The 24,715-nt window shown below is 28.0% G+C and overlaps 3 protein-coding genes across 52 annotated transcripts in view; 2 read left to right on the top strand and 1 right to left on the bottom strand.

Annotated features, from left to right (window-relative positions):
- LOC113554788 (longitudinals lacking protein-like) overlaps positions 1–22,871 on the bottom strand; it is a 360,082-nt gene extending 337,211 nt beyond the window's left edge. For 45 of the 50 annotated variants that reach the window (XM_026958801.1, XM_026958793.1, XM_026958789.1 and 42 more), the window contains exons 1-4: positions 22,525–22,871; positions 22,251–22,440; positions 20,361–21,126; positions 20,209–20,301 (exon numbers count right to left, since the gene is read on the bottom strand). In XM_026958801.1, the coding sequence (XP_026814602.1) occupies positions 20,209–20,301; positions 20,361–21,126; positions 22,251–22,427 (1,036 nt within the window). In that variant the 5' untranslated portion in view covers positions 22,428–22,440; positions 22,525–22,871. The remainder of the gene's footprint in view (positions 1–20,208; positions 20,302–20,360; positions 21,127–22,250; positions 22,441–22,524) is intronic. The other 5 variants (XM_026958821.1, XM_026958816.1, XM_026958818.1 and 2 more) reach the window with 1 other exon arrangement.
- Positions 64–1,593, top strand: LOC113554797 (longitudinals lacking protein, isoforms F/I/K/T-like). Its single transcript, XM_026958836.1, has one exon. It carries the CDS (start codon positions 700–702, stop codon positions 970–972), a length of 273 nt encoding a protein of 90 aa, XP_026814637.1. The 5' UTR covers positions 64–699; the 3' UTR covers positions 973–1,593.
- On the top strand, positions 2,657–3,750 carry LOC113554793 (longitudinals lacking protein-like). Its single transcript, XM_026958834.1, has 2 exons — positions 2,657–3,185; positions 3,300–3,750. Exons 1-2 carry the CDS (start codon positions 2,943–2,945, stop codon positions 3,564–3,566), a joined length of 510 nt encoding a protein of 169 aa, XP_026814635.1. The 5' UTR covers positions 2,657–2,942; the 3' UTR covers positions 3,567–3,750.
- Positions 22,872–24,715: the final 1,844 nt, after the last annotated feature.

Here is a 24,715-nt window from a genome sequence, read left to right as displayed (position 1 = left end):
GTATCCATACTAGGAATAGCAAGTATACAACATTAACTCTAAAGTGTTCCAGGTAAAGTTTACTATTTGTGAAACAAACTCTTGAATTCTTGAGCTTTTAAGAAAAAAAATTATATCCATATACTTTTAACCAACTAACATTTTTAAATTGTAAAAAATAAATAATAATAGATTTACATTAAACATACAAATTCCAATACATTTTACTGTGGAAACTGCATCCTTACAGTATCTACATAAGATGTGGATTTGTAAGCTTACATTAAACTAACCAAAATAATTTCATTAGGCGGGTACGCTTATTATTAATATGCTTCAATCGGTGTTAATTCAAAATAAAATAATATAGGTGCTGGATTAACATATTTCATTTACTCAGTTACCTCTATTTAAATAAGGCAATTACAATGATTCCATTCTTCTCCAAGCTTACCATAATTTTCTCCAGGTTTTGGGTACTGTAATTATTATATCTATTGTAAATATTATAATTATAATTTTTGCTATGTATTTATAGCTGAACTGATTGACTACCAGAGACGTTTAATACTTACTGAATACTACAAATTCACTGGTTTGCATACAAAAGAATGGTTATCTCAAGATACAGAAGACATACCTGGTTTATTTCCTCATCACCTAGATCCTGGTGCCATTACTATACGGACAACACCTAGCAGTGGTTCTGGTGGTAAGCGAATGCGAAATTCATCAAACCGATCACCTGATGAAGCACGATGGGTCTGTCCTACTTGTGGTAAACGATATAAGTATAGTCGTGGCTTGGCTATGCATAGGCGATTAGAATGTGGTAAGGAACCTATGTTCCATTGTCCCTTTTGTCCACAAAAATGTCACCAAAAAGGCAATATGGTCATACATATTAAGAAAAAACACCCTACCCAATATGAGGAACAATCGCAAGCTGTTGTACAGGCACATGTCAAAGCACAGCATGTCCAAAGCGATTAATACAATTTTTTCCCTCAGTATTTTTGTTTTAATTTAATTTTACATGTCTTTTAAGGCACATGCTACTACTTATTTAAATTTTTATAAAATTTATATTTATTCTATGTTTAAAATTATATTTACATATTTATTAAATTTTCAAGGTCATATCCTATCACAATACCTCCCTCTACCCTCTTGTTATAGTTGTAAATTTTTATTAAAAATATTATGCAAAATTATTGAGTTTTCTTAATAATCATTAATACTCCTAAGATAAATCTTGACTGATAATATTAACAATAATTTTACCCATATATGTATTTGTTAGTTATTATTTTGTTATTATGTATAATATAAATAATATATTATACACATGCTTAAATTACATGCATTAACCAGTTTAATCTACCTCTTTTGATATGACCAAGAAATGCCCACTTCTTTCGTCCCCCACTAGACTTAAACCGTTACCTATTTCATAATTGAATTGCAATTATTTTAATACCCATTTGCAATAAACGTGCAATGCATATATTTATTTTATATCAATATTATTTTTTCAGCGATTTTGCTTGTACATATTCAATTTTTATTTTGTTAAATTATAAATATATATTTTTTTTTTCGAAATAAGGTTTTTTTTCAAATTCATTAATACATTTATATTTTAGGTATTTGTTTTTTTTATTATTATTATTATTTTATTTTATTTTATTTTTTTTTTATGATTATTATTTTTATTATTATTTTTATTATTAGAAAAGTATTAATTGATTTTATAGTATTAACAAACCAAAACAAATGAAATTGAGTCTTCCAAGTGATAATTAAGCTATAGAACAAGTTGAGATATATTTTTTTAATTGTAATCTCGTTCCCGTCCCAATTAAGATTATGCATGTACAAGTAATCTTAAATTTGAGATATTTACTTAAAATAAATACTATTGTATACAAATTTTTATTTTGTAAAATTGTTGATGTATTTTTTCTACTTAAGAATGTTTTATTATATAACAGTATTAAGATGACAAATTACTAGTTAGTTATATGTCTTGTATTATACAAATGACCCAAAGTATTATGGATTAGTTTTTAATGGTATTTTATTTATTTGATTAAAAATGTGTAATTAAATTTTTATTTTAAGTAATATAATTGTTGGGTTATTTTTTTGTTAGCCTGAAACAACTTATAATTTTGGTGGTTTTGTAAGTTTTTTTTCTTTATAGATTGTACTTACAAGTTTCAAATTATTGTTTTGACTAGTATTCAAATTTTACTTTAAACAATTATTTCGTTACATTTACCTGAAACATGTAAATATATATTTAAATTGTTATATATATAATTATTTTTATTTATTATATTAAAAATGATCCCTACGTATCTTATTATTTTTTTATGTTCTTTTAATCGAAAACATGTACTAATTCACTTTTTTTTTACAGGTGTTATGTTAATACAAGTCAAATCATACAGTAGGTCAACGACATTATCATCGAAACAATAAATCATTATTCTACTCATAATGTACATTAAATAATCCTTTCTTTTCTTATCTATAGACTAGACAGCTGTAGTTAAAAATGATATATTTTAATTATTGATTTTGTATACTTTTTTTTTCTCATCCTGTCATAGTTTTTACTTCTAGAATATTAAATATTTTTACAGCGCTGGATCTTAATTTTAAAAAATTCAAATCAAGAGTTAAATGTTCAATAATGACAAAAATTATTACTAAAATTGATAATTTATTATTTTATCTATCTGTTCAATAAAATAATACATGTACCTTTTTATTTTAACTGGTAGGTTTCTGTATTAGTAGTTCAGTAGTATTTGCAATAATCTTATTAGTATTTATTGTGAAATTGGCTTATACTTTTCGCACGCTCTTGTTTCGCACCTGAGCATGTCTCTAGCTTCTTCTATCACCACTGCTCCTCATATTAACAACTGGTGGTTGCAGTTACAGGCGATGAAATGGCCACAATCACTGCCACACAGCGTGTGGTGAATAATCATCTGACCAATTTCAATTATCATCATTTGTCAAGTGTTATTAAATACTTGAATAATCAACAACAAACACCGCAACAACCGCAACAGCCAAAAACATGGACAACAACTAATGCATTGTCAATATCTCAAAGATATTTTGAGAAAATTGCTCCAGCATCTGTTGGCATTCCTGCGTTGATGAATCAAAATTTTTATGATATGCAGGTATAGTATTTGTTAATATATCATGGAACTAACTAATACATTATTTTTTAATATAAATATATATTTATTATGCGCAATGGTAAAATAGTTGTTGAAACAAAACATTTGTTATAGGATTCTGGTTCGGATGCTTCTGGTCACGACGGCTATGGAAGACACAGGAGACATAATAGGGACAAGGAACCTATATTTCAATGTCCTGACTGTGACAAAAGGTATCGGTCTAAAACAAGTTTGAGTCTACATAAACGTCTTGAATGTGGAAAAGAACCAGCCTTCCAGTGCCCATACTGCCCGCTCAAAACACATCAGAAAGGTAACCTTCAAGTGCATATAAAAAAGAAACACAACGATCACGGAGAACTTAATAGGACTTATTGAATTTTATTAGTAAAACTACATTGGTCTGATAAACATTTAGAGAGATGATAGTGCCATCCCCTAGAGTCATAACTTTTAATTTATTTCCTTAAATAATAAAAATATCCTAATATTTTTAAATATATTAAACAAAATAACGTCAAATAAATTCAAAAGTCTGGTTTTAAAACTTATTTGTACTAACTATAATTCATAACAATTTTTTTTTACTTTGTTAATAAATTTAGGTTAATTTATATATTTTTAATTAATAAAAATGATTCCAATATTAATAATATATTCAAAAATTAACTTAGTATTTATAAGTAATAAGAAAAACATCAGTAGATTCATTTAAGTATTAAATCCCATATTCATTTAAAATCTTTTCTTTTATTCCAAGTACAGGAGCATCATGAAAACAGGGTGTTATTTTTCATATTTACACATGCTCCTTAATAAATTTCTTAGTTCATTTAAATTTTAGGTTTTCTGGTTCTTGAATAATTGATTATATCAATTTATGTATACGGTATTATTTAATGTAAGTGACTGATGTTCTTTCCTTAACAAAATTGTGTAACTACACAGAACACAAAACATTTTAACTTGACTTGTAATAAAATAGCTCTATCTGTAATTAAAAATCACTAGTTAAAATAAATAATCCAAATCAAATCATATGTATATAATATATTTTAAAAAAAAAACTTACAAAATATGTATTCTTTTAATATAAGAGTATTTATTTAAACTCTTGATAATAATTTATTTTATGGACCAAAATGTCTGCATATCCGAGTTTCCGTACAATAATAATAATAAAAAATTATGTGACCAATTAATATTTTTGTGGGTTGCGTAATTAATAACACATAGGTACTTCCATGCCGTCCATGTAACCATGTATTATAATTTAGTTCACACCCAAGTTTTTTTTTTAAGTATAAATTATATATTTACCATAGATAATTTTTTCCTTTATGATTGTAGTATTTTGTTATGATATTGTAATACATGTTTAAAAAATAGTTATAATAAGCCATTATTTTTACCAAAGTTACCTATCTCATATTAAGATATTTGTATTTCAAAAAAATTTATAAAAACGTGCCTTACATTTGGCTACACGTGAATTACTATTGTAATTGATTTTTTCCAGTTTCTAACATTAATTTCAATGAGACTCATAGTGGGTGGTAATATTATCTCTTTAAATGCTATAATAGAATAAAATACAAATGTTATTTTCCAAAGAATATAAAAATTATAATTATTTCATTTTAAAAATGCAATGTTGCTCTCTCTACTTAAGATCTCCAAAGATATATATTTGTATGAAAAATATATATTATTAAATATTATATGATAAATTTATAAAAGTTTAATTATTAGCAATAAGAAACAAACTGTCTGAATGTAAAATCTATAAAAAAAAAAAAAAAAAAAATATCTACCTCATATTACTACGAGTAGTTTTATCCGTTAATGAGTGCAATTTTTCCTATTTTATAAAATGTAACTATGTATAAAAAAAAAGTTATACGTCTTGTTCCTAGTTACTTTTTTAATATTTATTTACGTATTCATATATAGATATATATATATATAAAGTATCATATTATTATTACTATTATTATTTTTGTAATTTTATTTTTTGTAGTACATCTGTCTACCTCATTAATAGCTTTAAAAACAAAATGTACAAACAATATTACTGTTCTTTTTTTTTATTATTATTATTATTATTTATTATTATTTTTACATCACTTATTGCATTAGATATTAAGCCATCAAGACTAAACCAACACTTGAAGTACAAATTTGCGATTGCAGGAATTTATTCAAATTAATAATTTTAATGTAATTTGTAGGGTATAATAATATTCATCTAGTTAGTTTAAACTGGGGTTCTTTTTCGTGCGGCTATACATTATTTTACTAGACTTGCCTATATGATTTAGAACCTTTCATAAGTTTTATTTTTCCGGTGGTAATATTGTTCCTAATACCAAAAATATATGTTATATAATTCCTACTATAGAGGAAATGGGAGGTAATAATCTAGAAACAATATTATGATATTATGTTTGCTTATAAAAATAAACACTAGATAGAATGTATGCGCAGTGTCATTCTCAAAGCAATATATTTGTAACTTAGTTGGACATGAGACTTAGACAAAAGGCAATAACTTTGTGTAGCAAATAACTTTAATATCTAAGCCCATTCAACAAATTTGTGTTAGAATTATTGAACCCCATATAATTGTTTTTTTGTTTTTTTTTTTTTAAATCGCAATCATTAAAGGTACAACATTAACTTTTAATAATAATCAACTTAAAGTACAAACAAATTCTAAATAATTAATATGGTTCAACCACAATATTGTTATGTATAATATGTATATAATGTAAATGGATAAATTCTTAAAATGTTTTAATTTTTTTTCTTCCTTTTTTACTTTATTTTGTAATAATAAATTCTATACCACCCACCACCTCAGTACATAAATTCATAAGATAACATTTAATTTTAATTTTTTTTTTCTACATAGTTCCTATTTTTTAGACAAACTATGCATTTTACCTTTTTATATTTTTATTTTAATCATACAAATAGTGTTCATTTTAGTAGAGAATTATTTTGTTTAAACATCTTCAAATATGTAAATTTCATGTACCTGATGTTTTGCATTTAATTAATAGGTTACTAGCACTCACAATGTTTCCAAAGGTATTTTCCTTCCAAGTATAATATTATGTACAACAATTATGTTTAAGCATAAATACTTGCAATAAGTGTTTTTTGTATGCATACTGTGTTAAATATTTTTAATTTGTTTTGTAAGCACACAACACATCATAAACACATAAGCAGTATTATTGAATTTTCTTCGTCGTACTATTATATACCTAACCTTTATTTGAATTTTTTTTATTATTATTATTTATGAGATCAAATATATTATTTATTTAGAAAATATGTGTATATGTTTTGTGCACTAAATTTAGATGCTTAGTTTTGATAAAGTGTAAGAGTAGTATAATGCAATATGTTGTAATTTAAAAACAAATTTATAAAAAAAAAAAAAAAACACTTGTCATTTAAAGAAAACTGATATTAAATATATTAGTTTCTTAATAAAATAAATTGTTTGTGTTTATTTATGTTCAATGAAATTATAAAGTTATTACAGGTAAATTGATTTAATTTAATCTTGTCAAAGCAATCAACACTTGATTTGTCATAGTATTCAGAAAATAATTTCAGCGATACACACAATATACAACAACGGTTGGAACTCTTTATATAAACCAAACTTGTAGTTTACCAAAGGTATGTCATCAATATCAGTTTAATTCAATGAATGTTCTTACTTTGCATCTTATGTTGTATTCATCAACTTAGAACAATTTAAAACTATGATTTATAACTTAAATTTTAAGTTATTATAAGAACAACCTATGTAATATGTGTTATCAAGTATTAAATTTGCAAGCCTTTTAACCAGATCAAAAAATTGTGATTAAAAAAAAAAGGACTGAAAACCACAACTATCATTACCTTGCATATTTTAAAACTGGTCTTAATATTTTGAGAACGATAATTTAAAATAATAGTAGAATTTTCTTGTAAAACTTGGAAAATAAAATTATTTGTGGAGCAATATTTTTTTTAAATCTGAATATCCAATGTTGTCAAAATTAGAACTAGAAATTAGAATCGCTAATAAAAAATGTTTGTAGCATAAGTAGTTAAAGAAGTTATTCGCCTTAGCAAATTTTTGTAAACTGATAGTTTTGTTTACTTAGTTTCAAAAATGTTAAAAACATCAATTATTATTGCGTATTGGAAACATTTAAATACTACTTTTATGGTAAGTAGATACGTATAGGTTAGGATAGAATTATTCTAACGAAATTCGAAAATCGTTGAACATGTCTGATCTCAAACCAAAACTAACTCATAGTACAATCCAGAATTAAAAAATCATAGAAAATATATTAAAACATTCCGGTTTTTTTAAAATCACATTTTTTGTTTTTAACTCATCTCAAGAAACGATACTAACACTGGCCTTCCATGTCAAATGACATTTTCGAATCGTCATTTAAAGTAGTCGCGGTTCACACTGTTCGCAGGAAAACGAAACGTTTAGTAGGTTAGCTTGAATACTCTGAACTTAGAAATATTGAATGAAACAAAAATGGAATATGACCAACTGAAATAAGTCCTATATGAACCATATTCATTCACGCATGCTCGCATGGCTAGAAAAAATTTGGAGCTAATGACCTTGTCGTTTACGTTTAAATCTATTGACAAATTAGATCGGCTAAAGAAAAATTAATCCGGGTTTACATTACATCGAGTTGAGTCATATTGTGTATATTTATTAGCAGTGGTGTAGTGAAGAGTATACGGCGTATACCCAAAACACTAAAACTGTTAAATGCGTATAGGAAAGAAAATAAAACAAATACGCGGGTATAAGGTCGTAGCCTTTTGGATGATAACCATATTACCACAATTTATTAATAATATACATATAATTTGAACATTTCTGATTTTTTTTTATTCTCATAACTCCAAGAGGATTTGGTGTATCAGAATAATTAATTATGATTAAAAATAAAATTATAAAAATTGGAAAATTTAAAATTGTCCAAACGTCATAACTTCTCAAATTACTCGTGGTTTATTTATTTATCATCAGAAGTTATTAATAAACTATAAACATTGAATACTAAGTAAACATAATAAAATAGGCAGGTAGTAGATACTGATAAGTGACAATACAATATACTTGTTATTTATTACATTTAATTTAATAAAACAAATTAAATTTATATTATGAGTTATGACGACAGCAATATATATATATATAGTTTATATAAAACACGGAGAAAATGAAATACAATAATTGGGCCATAGATTTTTATTAAACACATCTGTACTAGTACAAGGAATGAAAAACTTTATTCATAATAATACAATTCATGAAGAAATACAGGAATTAAATATACTAATGTGAACAGGAATTTAATTTAATGTTATCTGAACATAATATGTTCAGATCTAAGATCTAAATTGACAATAAAAAATATAACAAATCTTATTTTTATCAATATAAATGGACCACCTTTTAGTATAGGGAACCCAACCAAATATGTTGGAAGCTGGCTGTTGCTGCAGCACAGATCGGCCGATGATAACCGTTCAGGGAAAGTGGAGCTATTAGAAAAACAAAGTGGAACAATTTATAAATTATAAATAATAAATAAATAAATTTGCTATAATGGAATTATATATTATTATGTATTTAAATATATTACATATTTCTCAATTTAGGTGTATACCCAAAAAATATTTGTTATAGTATAACCACTGTTTATTAGGTACTTTTGCAATTAACACTTTATCTACCTATAATTTGAATATACCTATATTCAATACCTATGATAGAAACCTAGCTTTAGCAATCGGCAATAATTTGGACGCTGATGGTATAACGTTCTGTTTGGAAAGTGAAATTGGTGCATGTCTGCTGGCGGGATAATTCCTCACAGTTAACGGGATACAGAAATATCTTTTTTACTTAAGACAATTTAATTAAAATCGATATGATATACTCGTAAAATATAAAAGTGTGTCTAGCTGCTTCATAGTTTTTGGAATCAAAAGTCTAATATTAGTAATATTACTTATGTATGGCTGCTGCCAGTTAGTATTAGGTACATATAGAACATATATTTTAATTATTTTATATTGTATATTTAAGAACTTACAAGTATTTTCAATTTAAGTCTTAACCAGGCTTTATTTGTTAGGTGCAATAGGACACTAATTGTGCAATATCAAATATAAAATGTTCTGTTGACTAAACGAAAATGTGCGCTTGAGAAATATGTACAATATTAAGAAGTAACTGTAGTATAAGACATATGTGTTATAACGATTGTAAAAAAACAATTTAATCTCAAAAATAAACTTTTGGGTATTAAAATTTGTATTTAACATTTTATCAAATGTAGACTATTATAGAAATAGTAAGTTTAGGTATAACTCACCAGTCAGTTTATTTAAAATGCATGGGACAAGTCATAACTTGTAAATGAAAATAGTCAATAGAGCGTAGGTATAATTTAAAGATATATTTTCGTATAGGTACTTTTTTGAGGGAGGAACGAGATTGTGGTGAAAAGCTCCCTAAGATCACTAAAACATCAATTTATAATTTGTGCAGTTGAAAAAAATCCTTATAATAAAGCCTGAATTTAACATCTGTAAGTTGAAATGAATTGACTATGTCCCTAAAATCGTATAGTACGAAATTTAAAAGTGTGTTATTCAAATGAAATCTTTATAATATTATGTTTCATTTTTAACGCTTCACATTTTAATGGTTTTTAACCAAACTAAATTGTAATAATCATCTATATAGTATATTCTACACAGACACATCACTGACACTGTCAATACACAGTAAACAATAATTTTTAAAGTTTTTGCCGCTAAACCTCATTCTACAGATGTCGAACGATTAATTTCCTATAACAATATTATGAAAATCTCAAGAAAAAGTTCTTTATCACCAGAAACCATTAAAAATTCTCTTTATATTCTTTTCTCAGTAGATCACAGTGATCACACGAAACCTTTAAATTTCCGGAAGATTACACGCTATACCAGTGGTGCAACTAGAGTTCAAATCTTGGGGGTGCTACAATTATGAATTGCTTACTAAGTCGTGGATGCCCCATACGCCCCCCAACTTTACATAATCCCAGTATTTAAATTGTACTAGTATTATATTCGCAATAAAATTTTTTGGAAAAGAATATGGCACAGTTAATTTTTTTATTATAGTATTTGATTATTTTGATTACATTCTAAAGTTTCAAACATCATTTTCTATCAATATTTGTAAATTTGTATAATATTTGTTCAGAAATAATATCATTTGCCAGGTCTCTCTTAATATTTATGATTAGAGCCTGGAAGTTCATGCATTTTCATGTTTAAACTGAGTGCATAAAAAAATTGCTGGATGAGATAACAAATCACAATCTAACAAGTTCAAAAATTAAATTTTAATGTACATATTTTCGCATATTTTGAGGTTTTTGAAAAATATATCCATACTTTAAAATAAAATTGCATTTTATTACATTTTAGTGTTTTTTTTTATTATTAATATTTTACGATAATGTCGAATTTTGAGTATATTTCAAAATTCATTTCTTGTAAAATATGTCCTTATAAAAACATTGCAAATATAAAAAAAAAATTGACCTGATAGAAATTAAAGGTCTTTGCTTGGTCGGGCCGATAATTGAAGTTCATTTGTTATTGAAAACATGCTGCTGTAACATGTTGCTTCGTTACCAATTTTTAAACTTTCTCATTGAGGAAAATCTTCGTTCACATGTCGCAGAACTGACAAGAGGTATGGTTAATCCAACCTGCATTAACTTGTATAAATTTGAAAATACTTCTTTATTTAGAATTGTTTTTTTATGTCCTCTAATCTGTTTTTTAAACTGTTCTTTGATGCATTTCTGTTTTCAAGAACTCTATGTTTGAATTTATTTTATTATGTCATAAAATTATAAAATAAATTACATTGTTAAAACTACAGATATTTGAAATTACGAAGACTTGGAACTTGGGGGTGCTTCAGCACCTCCATAGTTGTGCCACTGCACTTTACCAATGTTCCCAAATATACGATAAATTGAAATTAATATTGTATGAACTTGAATAGGTACCTAAATTGATACAAATACCCAATAAATTTATACATTTGAAGTGAAATTATTAGGTATCTAAAATAGGTATGTATGTCATCTATTTTTTTTTTTATGTATCTTATTTAACACAGAATGAAATATTTTATAGTCCTAATTCTATAGTTATAAATTAATTAATTTGTGAAGCATTCCAGAAAAACGTGGTAGAACATATTATAATATTATTGTAGTATTTTTATTTTAATACCATAAAGTCCATTTTTCAATTACTGTTTATATTATTTATGGACGCAATTAGATGATTGCCTATACGAATGTAGGAAAAACGATAAAAGCATTTAACTTTAAATTTTCAAATATCTACTAATTTAGTATAAATAAATTATAATAAGTAAATTTCTAAATTAAATAAATAAATTATAGATGTCATATCGAATAATATATAATGTGTACATACACTAAACATTTTTAAATTTTTAGTTGTATATCTATAATTGTAGAAAAGCTGCAAACCCAAGTTATTTGGGGGGCCCTGGGCTATAGCTCACTTCTAGGGCTGGCGCTATGAGTATTGGCGCCCTGGGCGAAACCATGTTTTGACCTCTTCACCCCCCCCCCCTTCCAAGTTTGAGAAATAGTAAAATTAAGTTTTCTAGTAAACTTAAATACAATTATAGTAGGTATGTATTTTATATAACTTACAATTTTATTACCTGATCATATAATATTGTAATAAGGTAATTAACTTAAAAAAATTGCCGCATTGCATAAAAATTAAAATAAAAATAATATTATTTTAAATTTGTTATTCATAGCTATAATATTATATTACTAGTTCTGTATATAAATATGAGACAATTGCAGATGTATTTTCAATTAAAACGACATTAGATAATGAATATTTCAAATTGTATATTGTTAATCAATATTAAAAGATAAGTTAAATAAAAATAGTTTTCATTATGGCGTCCCCTCCGTACTGGCGCCCTGGGCATTCACCTAGGTCGCCTATTGCTTTCGCCGGCCCTGCTCGCATCGTCTGTGTAGCAAAAAATACATGCAATGCATAAACTTACAGGAGCCCTGAATATTACACATAGTTAATGCAAATATATATTTTTTTAAATTCAAGTATATGGTAAGACCCAAATATAGATATATACCTACATACACCTTAGGTAGGTACTATAACTTAAAAGATGAGTATGTAGTAAACTATGAACAATATAAAAATATACAATTTGCATGTAAATAAAAAGATTTATAATTATAAATTAAATTAGTAGCTGATGTATCAACTTTTTGAGCTTTATAGTAATTACGTTTTTTTTCAATTTTCAGTAATTATAAAAAACATATTTACTCCACGAATATTAGCTGTATGATTATGAACTTTTCTAATTTAAGGATTAGTAGTATTACATTTCTCCAACTCCAAGTCTGTGTTTATTGTTCCGCGACATTTCAAAGAGCATTCCTTTGTGCATCTCCATGTTAATCGCATTCGACCCTGATGTTTTATTATGTACGTATACCCATTCCAACAAATTATTTTTAAACCACCTTTATTCGATTAAACAAATTCCTTATTTTAAAAAAAAATACATTTCTGTAAAGTATCACATATTTACGTCGAACTCGAGATCAAGATGTAACTGGCGCTTGATGTTTTACAAAATTAGTAGAACCTATAGTTTATATCCATAATCTTATCATAACATTCAAAGTCGTAATTTAAACTTTTAATATACTCAACAAGTAGTTAATAGGTTTCTGTTTTCTATATTATTATTATCATCATCGACGATTACATTTTTAACGATAAAATTTGGTTTATCGCAACCCATGTATATAACTTTAATATAACTTATTTAAAAATTAATATAAATGTAGTTTATTTCAACAAGCGTGCTTTAAAAATTAAAATTTTATTATATATTTAAAAATAATTTTATTTATGAAAATTATTTTAATAACTTTTAACCAAAATTAACATTATTTACCTTGTCGTTTTTTACAGACTACCTGCCTATACAGTTGTCAATATTTTTGCTGCATTTGTTCCAGTATGATATGAATACTTAGTTATTAATTAATAAATTTGGTATTCCAAGTTGTAATATTAATTGTTTATAGCAGGGGTGTGCAACTGGCGGTCCGCGGAACTTTTTTATCTAGCCCGCGCTAAATATTCAAATTGCATCATACAACTTCAAAGTCAATCGTCTATACTCTAGCTCGCTAAATTTTAATTTACTAAAAATTAGCCATCTAATAACTTTCAGTTGCCCGCCCATGGTTTGTAGAAATAAAAATATGTTTTAATGAGGTGATTCGGAATTTAAATTATGGAGCGGTACTGGTTTGCGCATAAACCCCAAAAAGACAACTTGTTTGGGCACAAAACTACCACTCGTTTGAGAATAGTTGAGCCGTAACCATACACAGTTTGCGTCACAGTTAACACTTACCTTTAAGGCTTTAATAGTTTGTTTATTAATCAATAAATTATTAGATACATTTTCCTTCCCCCTAATACTTAGGACTGTTTATGATTGTATTCGTAGGTATGGTTAAAAATGCATCACTACTATTTAAAACACGATATTTGGTGAATTTAAAATTATTTGTAAATATTAATATGAATATTTCTACGTCACAATTTGAAAACTTCATTTATTTCTAAATCCACATTCAGTAAGTATAGGAATCACAAATTCTATCTATGCACACTAAGTCATAGAGACGTACTGTTAGTAAGGAATTTTATAACATTTCCAAATTCTTTATCGATGATTATCAGTGCCAATCTGTCACCAAGATAAAATATAATTATTTTCGTTTGCGCAAACAAGTTGCAGTCAAATTATGATTTTAGTGGCATATCCAGAATTTTTTTAAGAAGCGGAGGCACACTATAAAATTTTACTATATACAATACCAATTACCAAAATGAAAATACCTAACCATTAATCAAAAATTTAATGTTTTTAAAGCAAAAAATGTATTTAAATTTTCAGTCAGTTATTAAGTTAAAATATTTACACAATAATAAATAGTAATTTAATAATAAAAACGGGTGTTTTAGTTCTAATAAAATTATAAGCGAATGAAAACTACAGTAGGTAACAATTGTATAAAATTATTTTGACCAATTTTGTTGGTTTTTTTTTGTCATATTATATCTATGCGTTCATGTAGGTATCCGAATAAATATAAATCTATAATATAAAAAACAAATATGTAAATACGGCCTACGGGCCATGACCCCTGACCCCCTGTATACGCCTATGAATGATTATTTTCTTTAATAAGAATGTCATTGTAAATGCATTCTGTTTTGTTATCTATTTACCGTTATTATTGCTACCAAAAAAATTGTTAAGATCTTATACTTAGTTCGAAGTGGAAATAATTCACTTGTAATAGGTAGGTAATTCTCAATTTTTGGACTGAAAAAAGGAAGTTAGGTAAATTGAGCTCCTAATATTTGTATACATATTAAAATCGATAAGTTGAGTCCCGATCTCCCAGGTATAAACCATTGATGCAACAAGGTCTAAAATATTAAAAACTTAAAACTTTAATATTTATATTATAGTTTAAACAAAGAAAAAAGTAATTTTTTGGTTTCTATTCCAAAAACCTGAAAAAATTGGGGACGGTTTTCAAATGATAAGCAAAAATAGATACATATTTTGCAATTAAATACTGGACACTAAATACTTATATTTCACCTGAATATTCGGTTTGAATTTGTTGCTACTACCGTGCGTACAACACATAGTTGTGAATTTGAATTTGTAAAATATTTATTATTTAAGTTTTTACTAAGAACATGATATTATAAAAACACAAAATATATTTTACTTTATCCCATTTATATAATATTAATGCTACTATTATAAAATTTAACGTACAATAATTAACGTTCAAGTATATTTAACCGGGACTCAACACTAACTGTGATAAGGTCATTTAGGATTAAAATTACCAAAAAAGGTACGAAGGTAAGTATCGATAATTATTATTTTTTTATGAAGGTGGTTCGTAATTTAAGATTCTTATCGAAGTGATGAATTTATTGATTCAACAATGTGGTTGTAATTGTTATGAAGTAGTTAAGAGGGCTGTCACACCCGTATGTGTTGTCTCTGTCTTACAAGTGCGTGACATAGCAAATATACGCTCAGCAGATCACGTATAGCTCAGTCAGTTTAAAAATTAGTGAATCGACTTATGAAACTTAATGGTAAGAAAATTACCAGTGTTTGTATGTTGGTTCTTTAAGATATTTTAAGTTTTTAGTATATAACATAGCATGAATTAAAAATGCTCATAACTCCCTTAAAAACTTAATAATCGTAAAAACCCAACATACAAACACAAATGTTTTTACAATTACGTTTCATAATAAATAAATTTACTTTAATTTTTTAACTAACGGAGCTAAACGTGATCTGCTGAGCATAAATTTGTCATGTTAAGTACTTGAAAGACGGAGACAACACATGAGTGTTGTGGCCTCTTAATAAAAGCTTATATGGTAAGTAGTTCAAATAGATAATTCCTAGTTTTTGACCATAAATTCAACTTCTATATTAAATATAGTTTTAAAGATATGCAGTTTAAATTTGGACATTATGTGTATAAATGAAGTAATGACTTTAATTATTGTTGTACCGTAAAATGGTGTGAATTCTAACAGGTAATTTATTAATTCTTATCGACGTAGATTCAAATTTAGTGTCACCAACTTGATGTAATAGGTATTCAATATAGTAATAAATTAATGTTACAAATTGAAAAACATCATCATCATGATAGGTTTTTATCTACTTGCATTCGCATCATTACTCCAGTTTAAACTGTTGAAATGTCATTATCACAATAACTTTTTTTTTGGTATAGAAAATTTTACAATTTATATAATTGAGTAATTTCAGACTGAAATGTTTTAAATTTTTTGTGAATTAAATAAATTGTTATATAAATGGCAATTAGGATGTACATTTGTTATTATATTAGTAATTTCAAATAAAACCTTATGTGATATTTCTCAGTTTTTAATACTTGAGATACTTATTATGCTGTCTAAAATAATAAAATTGAAAATTATACTAATCAACAAGCTTTTTAAAAAAAGTAGAAAAAAATCTACTCGTAATGATAAACAAGGTAACGAAAATTCTAAAAATGTTACCAGTATAAATGACCGATTTTTAACTGAAGTACTAATTAACAATATGGAATAGAATATAATAGTCTTCAAAAATATATTATCGTAACATGTAGATACTAATATCTATATTGTGACTAATGGACCAATTTTTCATTTTCCTTTATCTAATTTAAAAGCTACAATAGTGTCATTCTAAGTTCAAATATGAATACACTTAGTTAACATTACGACCTACTATCAATATGTACTGCAGTGTTAATCTCAGGTCTACTTCCTTGTTGAAAAAATTTTTTGAAAAGGTACAGGAGCAACGACAGTTAAGCTAATATACTTTTGACTAAATAATATAGAACAATTTTAAGTGAATTTCTAATATTGACAGGTAAGCAAGATTTATTTTTCTCAGTTGCAGATTATACTTTTCAAGAAAAAAAAGGGGGATACCCTAAAACCTCTTCTAACACATTAGGTGTACTTATCTTTATAAATTTGTGGAAGTATCCAAAATTCTATAACATTTAATATTGAATTCTCAAATAACGAATTTCCATTTAGGTAATAACGAAAAAACATTCTACACACAAAACATATTAAATTGATCGGTTTTGTCGGTCATCTTTTGTTATATGTACTTGGTAAAAAAAAAGTAGGACTTGAGAAAAGGGCTCTCAAATGGTTGCCAAGTTACAAGTTTGGTAATGTAAACATAATGTACGTTTATTATGTTAAGTATAGTATTATGATTAATATGCAAAAGTATCGAATACCCGATTATTTAAGCTCGTGGCTATTGTGTACAGACTGTACTACTTTTTAACAAAGTCCAATGTTCTCAAAATGTGTGCGATATAATCATAGGTTAATTGATAATAAAGATTATATTTAAGAAATATATTATTTGGCCAAATGGAATTGCAATGTACTCTACACAATCTAGTTTATAGACAAATAGGTGTCCATAGTACTGGTGAAATAATCTACCTTTAAAATTAAGACTCAAATAACTAATATCACGTAGTGTGAATAATAACAGGTAATTTGTTGCCTCAAATTTAACAATTAGTGTTAACCTCAATGTTACGATTTAAAACAATGGAAGCAGTTGTTTTAAGGGAGGGAGAACTGATTTAAGTAAAATATAATAAAAATGATATATATTACAAGAGCGAGATTTTACAGACCTTTTCTATTATTTACGATAGTTGAAAGTTGCAAAATGTTTTTAAACAGTTGGACCAGTTGCTCTCACTCATAGAACTAATATGACAATCTAATTAAATATAAGTTGTACCAAATAAAATTTATTAAAAAAAATTAAGATATTCTATTTAAAATCTACCTTACATATTAAGATAATAATCAATTTCAGTTAACTGGGTTTAAGACAGTTAGACAATTTTTTACCTATAACTTTTAATTAATACAACATTCTGTGTGCGCTACTTGAAAATGACAATTATTTAAGATTACAATGTAATATTTAATGAATTAAATATATAATTTTAAACCAATTAACTAATTTACCAATATGGTGGACATTAAGATTCTTAATAATTTTTGAACACATTGATAAATGAAATGTTTAATTTTAGTCTGGAAAATCTGTCAACCGAGTATTAGAATAAATTAGTAAAATGTAAGAGCAAGTAGTCGGATACAAAATTATATTACTATGTACGTTCAAATAAGTTTATGGGTTAAAATATTATTTTCTTGGATTTTTAATTATTTTATAACTGAATAGGTAAAATATAATTAGGCAACTGAATTAAATCATGTATATTATTCAGCTTACTGATTGAAGTTAACCTAACCTACAAAAATTATCAATGTAGGTTTAAGATGTTTCAAATCAATATTAAATAGATCTATAAAATTAAGACAAGACACTTATCATAAATCTAAAAAAAAAATGATAGTGTCATTTTTTTTTTTAATATTTGGTGGTAATGTCATATTACTATAGCTATTGGTTCAACTATATATATTTGATCTTAAATATTGAAAACTAGGGCATTAAAATATAATATATTCACTTACCTTTAGAAGACAATTATCATCGATATAACAAATGGAGAATCCATAAATGGCTGTACCTCGCTACACCTTCTTTACTCACATATTTTTTTTTTACTTTTTTAGCAATTTTTCACACTCATGTTATTCTCATCATACACAATTCATATTAAAAAAATGATTTAAAAAATTCATTAACACCTCAGTGTTTAAATACAGAGCCAAACAAACTTTTATCAATCTTCTAGTACAACAAAAATACTATCAAGAACATACACCTACACTACTAATGGACTGGTTATGTTCCCTACTTATGCTAAAATAATTAAGATATTAAACAAGGCCCTGAAAAGGGCCTTTTAAATAAATATGTAGTAAAAATATCATAATAAAATAATTATATCTAAAAGAAAAGATGTTATCATAAAAGGAAATACAGGAAATTAAAAAGAAAGGTGGGGAGGATCCCTATTTACCAGTTACCTTATACTTACCTTTTATCAGCAATAAATTCTTAATCCTTGATTCTTCATCTTTGGAAACGATTGAACAATTATTTTTTTAGAAGTTTTTAGTATAAGAAATTTTTTTTTTTTGTTGAAAAAATAAGACACTGAAGTTAAAATTTGTTAACAGACATGATAATATGATCTTACTTGCTTAACTGCACCCCATCCCCAACTGCAGCCATCTATATTTTTCAACTCCCTCACCAAATTAAAATTAAATTGTATGTATATAATATACGGATATATTATAAGGGATAAGGTCAGGTCCCTGTAAGGAGAATGAAAATTCAAATTTTCCTCAGGACCCACAGAACCTAAATAACACAAGCTCAAAATCATAAGTTCATGGGTCCAAAGAGAAAAATTTGTTTGTATTTATTTGTTAATTGTTAAGCTAAATAAAATACTTATGACAATGTAAAGTTAACAGTAGAATTGCAACAAGGAAAGCTAGTAAGGATTGATATAATTCAATTTGCCACAAAAGAATAACTTACGAGCCTCCTTTCGCTCTAGTCCAACTTTTGACAAATTGATTATTAATGTAAAGAAATACAGGAATAGATTATAAATAAATATATGAATATAAATCCAAACAGAGACCTTGAGGGAATCAAAATAGTTAAAATTTAAAGTTAAAATTATGAGCAACTCACCATTAATATTAATCTGTTTATGATTCCTCATATTATGACCTACTTAATAATGAGAAATGTATTTCTCTAAAGGCTTTTAGTTTATCACAAGACAATAAGGAATAGTAATTGCAAAATTAAATAATAAAAAATATATACAAAAGTAAAATAATTAAGTGGTTAGCAAATGATTTCCTACACCGCAGGTTACTAAATAACAGCCAAAAAGTGCCCAGAAAAAAAAAAAGTACCATTCAAAGCTCAAACCGAACCAAGGCTGGGTCCAAATGTGAATAACATTCAATAAATGACAATAAGAAATTTCACATGTGAACCTTACCTAAGGCTCTGCCACAGCTATAATTCTATCATTATAATTGAAAAAACTTGGTGAACAGAAATGTAGTAAAAATAATAAAATTACATTTGCATGACTGATCAACGCTGTGATCAATGTTCAAAGATTAAAAAATTCCACCAAATTTTTACAATACTTCCAAACATACAACCCATCATATGAAAGGCCATGTGTTTGGAAGCCATACAATTTAAATAGAGTCTTACCTTGAGTATCCCTGTGAGCTCCAACTGCTTCTTGTGCATTCATAAATACTTCATCCGTGGTTTGGTTTCCAGACATTGGCCATTGATTAAAACCTGAATCAAGATATTCAGTCAATAATCTATAAAAAATATGATGATTTTGGCATACATACTTTGGTTTGAGTTGTCATGAGATGGTCCAGCTCTTGACATATCCATACTATTGTCCATATCATCATCATCATCCAATGTCAAGTCTTCTATACTGTCTTCGTTGTTCATTTCTTCCAAATACTCAGTCTTAGGTTCAATCAGTTCACCAGTCGGTTCGATCTTTGGTCCTGCCACACCATCAGCAGCTGATGCATCGTGGTTGTTGATGCGGCTGTTATCAGTCTCATGATCACCGTCATCCAACGGCGCACCTTTGGTTATGGTGGCAGGAATGTTAGGAACACCGACGCCGCTTAGGGCTCCGGACTGAAGGGGCGGTACATCACAGGAGTTGCTTGTATCAATATGACTGTCAGGATCGTCACTTGTTGACGGCCTGCGCTGGTTGCGCCTACGTTTTCTAGTAGGTGAGGCACTATCATCACGAGACCTGATGTGTGGACTTTCTGGCCTCCTCTCTATCGTTAAACCCTGTGCTACAGTAGATGGACCACGTGTGATAGACTGTTGAATTGGTTTCCTAACCGGAGTGGCAACAGGTGCCTTGACCGGTGCTGAAGAGGCTGTGCTGTCTTCATTGCCACCACCATCAGTCAGACCCTTGATCTGCAGGGATTCTGCAGCTTTCAGGAACGTGCTTAACTGGTCTTGGGAAATGTTGACTTCCCCCCTATACATGTAATCCATCATACTTTTTAGTTCTTGGAACTTAACGTCCTTAAGTATGACGATTGGATGCTTTTCATAATGTTGGCTTAATAATAGCTGAAAAAAAATGTTAAACTTCATTGTATTAACAGAACTATTCTATAAATGGACAAATTAAATTATGAGATAGATTAATAAAAAAAATAGGAATGGGAAAAATTACTGTTGAAAATAATATATAAAAACAATATCATATCAATAACAGTATACTATTACTACAAATAAATAAGATACTAAAGAATTCTAAAGGATTTTACAGCTTTTGCGTGTTAAATGTTAAACACAAGAGTGTGTTGTAACTCAATTGGTAAAAATAAATTTAAATCATATGGGGAAAAGTAATCAACAGATGAACTAGTAATTATTCTAGACATTTAAAAATATAAATTATAGAAAAAAACTTGCCATTGTTTCTAACAGAAATAATGTACGAATAAAAGGCTTCTCATGTTCATGTATTTTGTAATGGAGAGGTGCAAAACAAATGCTGCAATTTTAGTCAATACTAAATGTAGGATTTACAACAAAAATATTTTACATGGGCCAGTAGTTTGAAAAACAAAGAAACATTAAGATAATATTTCAAATTCAATATCGTTGTCAATCGTAACTGACCACTATCAATTATGGTCGTTGTTTGTCAATAACAATCTATGATCATTTAAGTTATTTAATTCTTAAAATATTGAAGAAATAAATTACTAAGTCTTCTTTGCCTTGTATTGATGTATATAAAATAAAAATTAAAAACATATTTTATATCAAACAAAAAGAAGTATTTAAATTTAGTTATGATAACAATACCTAGTATTAGGGCATTAGTTTTTGGGTTTAATCTGAATTTTGAATTAATATGAAAAATTTGAATGCTTAAATTCATCTAATAAATCAGCAGAATGGTACAAAGCTAGTGTTAATATGAATGTATGAGAATTAAAATTTTAAAATTATAATGATTTCCCATAATATTTTAAAACGAGTTATTTAAATTGCTAGAATAGATAAGATAATAATTCAGCGATTTCATAACGACGAGCACATAACGTATGATAAATCGAGAAGGCGCAAGTCTCAGAAATAACGGACGTTATTAATTGTAATAACATGACTAATTGCTACCTTAATTAGATGTAGGTAATGCTCGCACAATAGGCAAGAATAATAATTAGCAATTAAAATACCTCTAGGTATGGGCTGCATGCTGACAAGACGACTTTGTGGGCCTTAAGGTATTGTCCTTCGGCCGCCAACGTGCAATCGACCAACGTGCCGCTCTCCAGCAACGTGTCGAAAACGCTGATCAACGTGCTTTGGTGATTGTTCCAGCGCAGACAAAAATGTTGGTTGTCTCCCGCCATGCTTATCACAGTCCTGTTTAAAATTAAAATAAAAAAAACATGAAATTAATAAAACTATTTGAAAATATACACAGGTACAAAAGTTCGCGTTCCTCACCTTAAAATTTAAACATTTACAAAATTTAATTTTTTGTAAAAAAAAAAAATTATGTTACAACGAATAACAAGCGCGTTTTTTTTTTGGTTTAATACTGAGAAACACTTTTATCAAGTCATTTATAAAAAAAAAACAAAAAAATAAAACAATTGTTGAAAAATAAAAACAATTTAATAAATAAATAAATACTTGTCAAGTTACGAAACGTGCGTATAATGAGAGACTGTGAAGTAATGAATTAAGAAATATTATCATGTATGTTTTAGCGGGGGGTGTTTGATTTTTTTTTTTAAGTGGCGGAGCAGCGAGCACAACCGTCCGGCTTCACATCAAGTACGAAACAAAGCAAGTGCTGGGGCCGTGTCCGGGTCGGCGGCCGCCGAGCTGTGCGCAGAACGCAGTTTCCAGCGCAGTGCGCATGGGCCACCGATCGTGGTACGGCCGGTCCCGTGTTCTGTGACGAAACGGAGCGCGTCTAACACACGAACGTCGACAATATTCGTCGTTTGTACATGACAGGCGGGGCGCGCGGGCTACAGTCGGTCGGGCGGCCAGTCGAGTCAGGAACAGAACACGGCACCGGCTTCGGGTGTGGCTTGTGGCAGCTGCAAGTAAGCCGGTCGGCTACCGCCAGTCATACAGTTTTTCGTGAGCGCGGTGCGGGGCGGGGACGGGCCGTTTGCCGGCTGACGGAACGATGTTCGGCATCAAGCCAGAAACCAACGAACGGACGAAAGTGTTGCTACAGTGCTACACTATATTCCCCGTTTCCCCTCCACCCATCATTTAGCCGCCGACGCCTCATGCTTGATCCGGACCTTAAATACATGGACTAAGGCTTTCCGGCGCCGGCCACGCACGGTAGAAAGTGCACACGATTTGACGACCAACACAATAATATTGTTTACGATAATAATAATTAATAATATTTTCTACAGTCGTTTTTTGCGTTCCGCCTAGAACGAAACGGCCGTTGTCGTCGTTATTATCATTATTTCCCCCCCGATAACGTTCACGAGATTATCGCCGAATGCCGAGGCCGTTTTCCTCATTCGCGTTTCCCACCTATAATATGAGTTTAGTCATACTACATACGATGTGATGTTTGTCGCAAACATTATTAAGTTGTACGTTCTGTAACGACTAACATTGCTTTCGTTCGTGCCGGACACACATTTTTCCTTCTCATTTAACCCGGTTAACAATCTTATATTCTGTCACGTGGTTTTATAATACATTAATAATTGTACATAATTTTAAAATATAATACACTGTTATAGTAGACATAATATTGTATGTGACAGTTAAAAAAATACCTTTTGTCCGAATCATTGAAAAATATATCCTGCTCACTTTTTGGTGTAAATTATAGGTATGTTAAAAACGACCGGGCTGGACACGCCCGAAAATCGGTAAAAAGCGTTTCCCGTGATTTTATCTTCGTAAAGCGTTCATGTTGTTTTTCACGAGCGACAGTGACGCGTTATCCTTCTCGTATCATAAAATAACGTTATTATGTTATAAATGTAATAATACTATAATTCAAATCTAATAAATGATATTTCCGCGCATGCTTGTTCCGTTTTATGCCTGTCCAAAACGATCGGACGTACATCGTCTGATTATATATCGCAATATCACACTATACACACGTTTTTCAATCATAAATGAACAAAGGACATAATATTTTACAATGATTTTTATGGCCAAGATATCAAATATCGACGCATTATCGTAGTATTTTTCATAAATTTCGCGTCGATATGATAAAATCAATTGTCGTCAATGTAATGTTATTTTGTTATAACAACTGTATACGACTAATCGTTTACAATAAACTAACGATTATTTTCATACCACTCATGTATTGATAATAACATTGCAATATTTTTAAACGGGAGCTGGGAATTATATATTTAATATTATTGCATATTATATGAATCCCGGACAAAAAGTCCATAGACAAAAATGCATGTATCTACGTGCCTATTAAAATTAATAATAAATTATATGATTAAAAATGAAAATAAAAAAATCGAAAACAAAATAAAATAATATAATGTGTATAATATATAATGTCTACAAACATTTTTAAATTTTTAAATATTTAAAATAAATATTAATTATTTAAAATATTTTGTTATCTCGGACTTTTTAACCGATAACCAAATTATATTATGTATCTTTATGT

Source organism: Rhopalosiphum maidis, chromosome 2 (assembly GCF_003676215.2).
Source record: "Rhopalosiphum maidis isolate BTI-1 chromosome 2, ASM367621v3, whole genome shotgun sequence".
Taxonomy (NCBI): Eukaryota; Metazoa; Arthropoda; class Insecta; order Hemiptera; family Aphididae; genus Rhopalosiphum; species Rhopalosiphum maidis.
The sequence above is the reverse complement of the archived record's forward strand: the minus strand, read 5'-3'. Positions and strand labels throughout refer to the sequence as shown.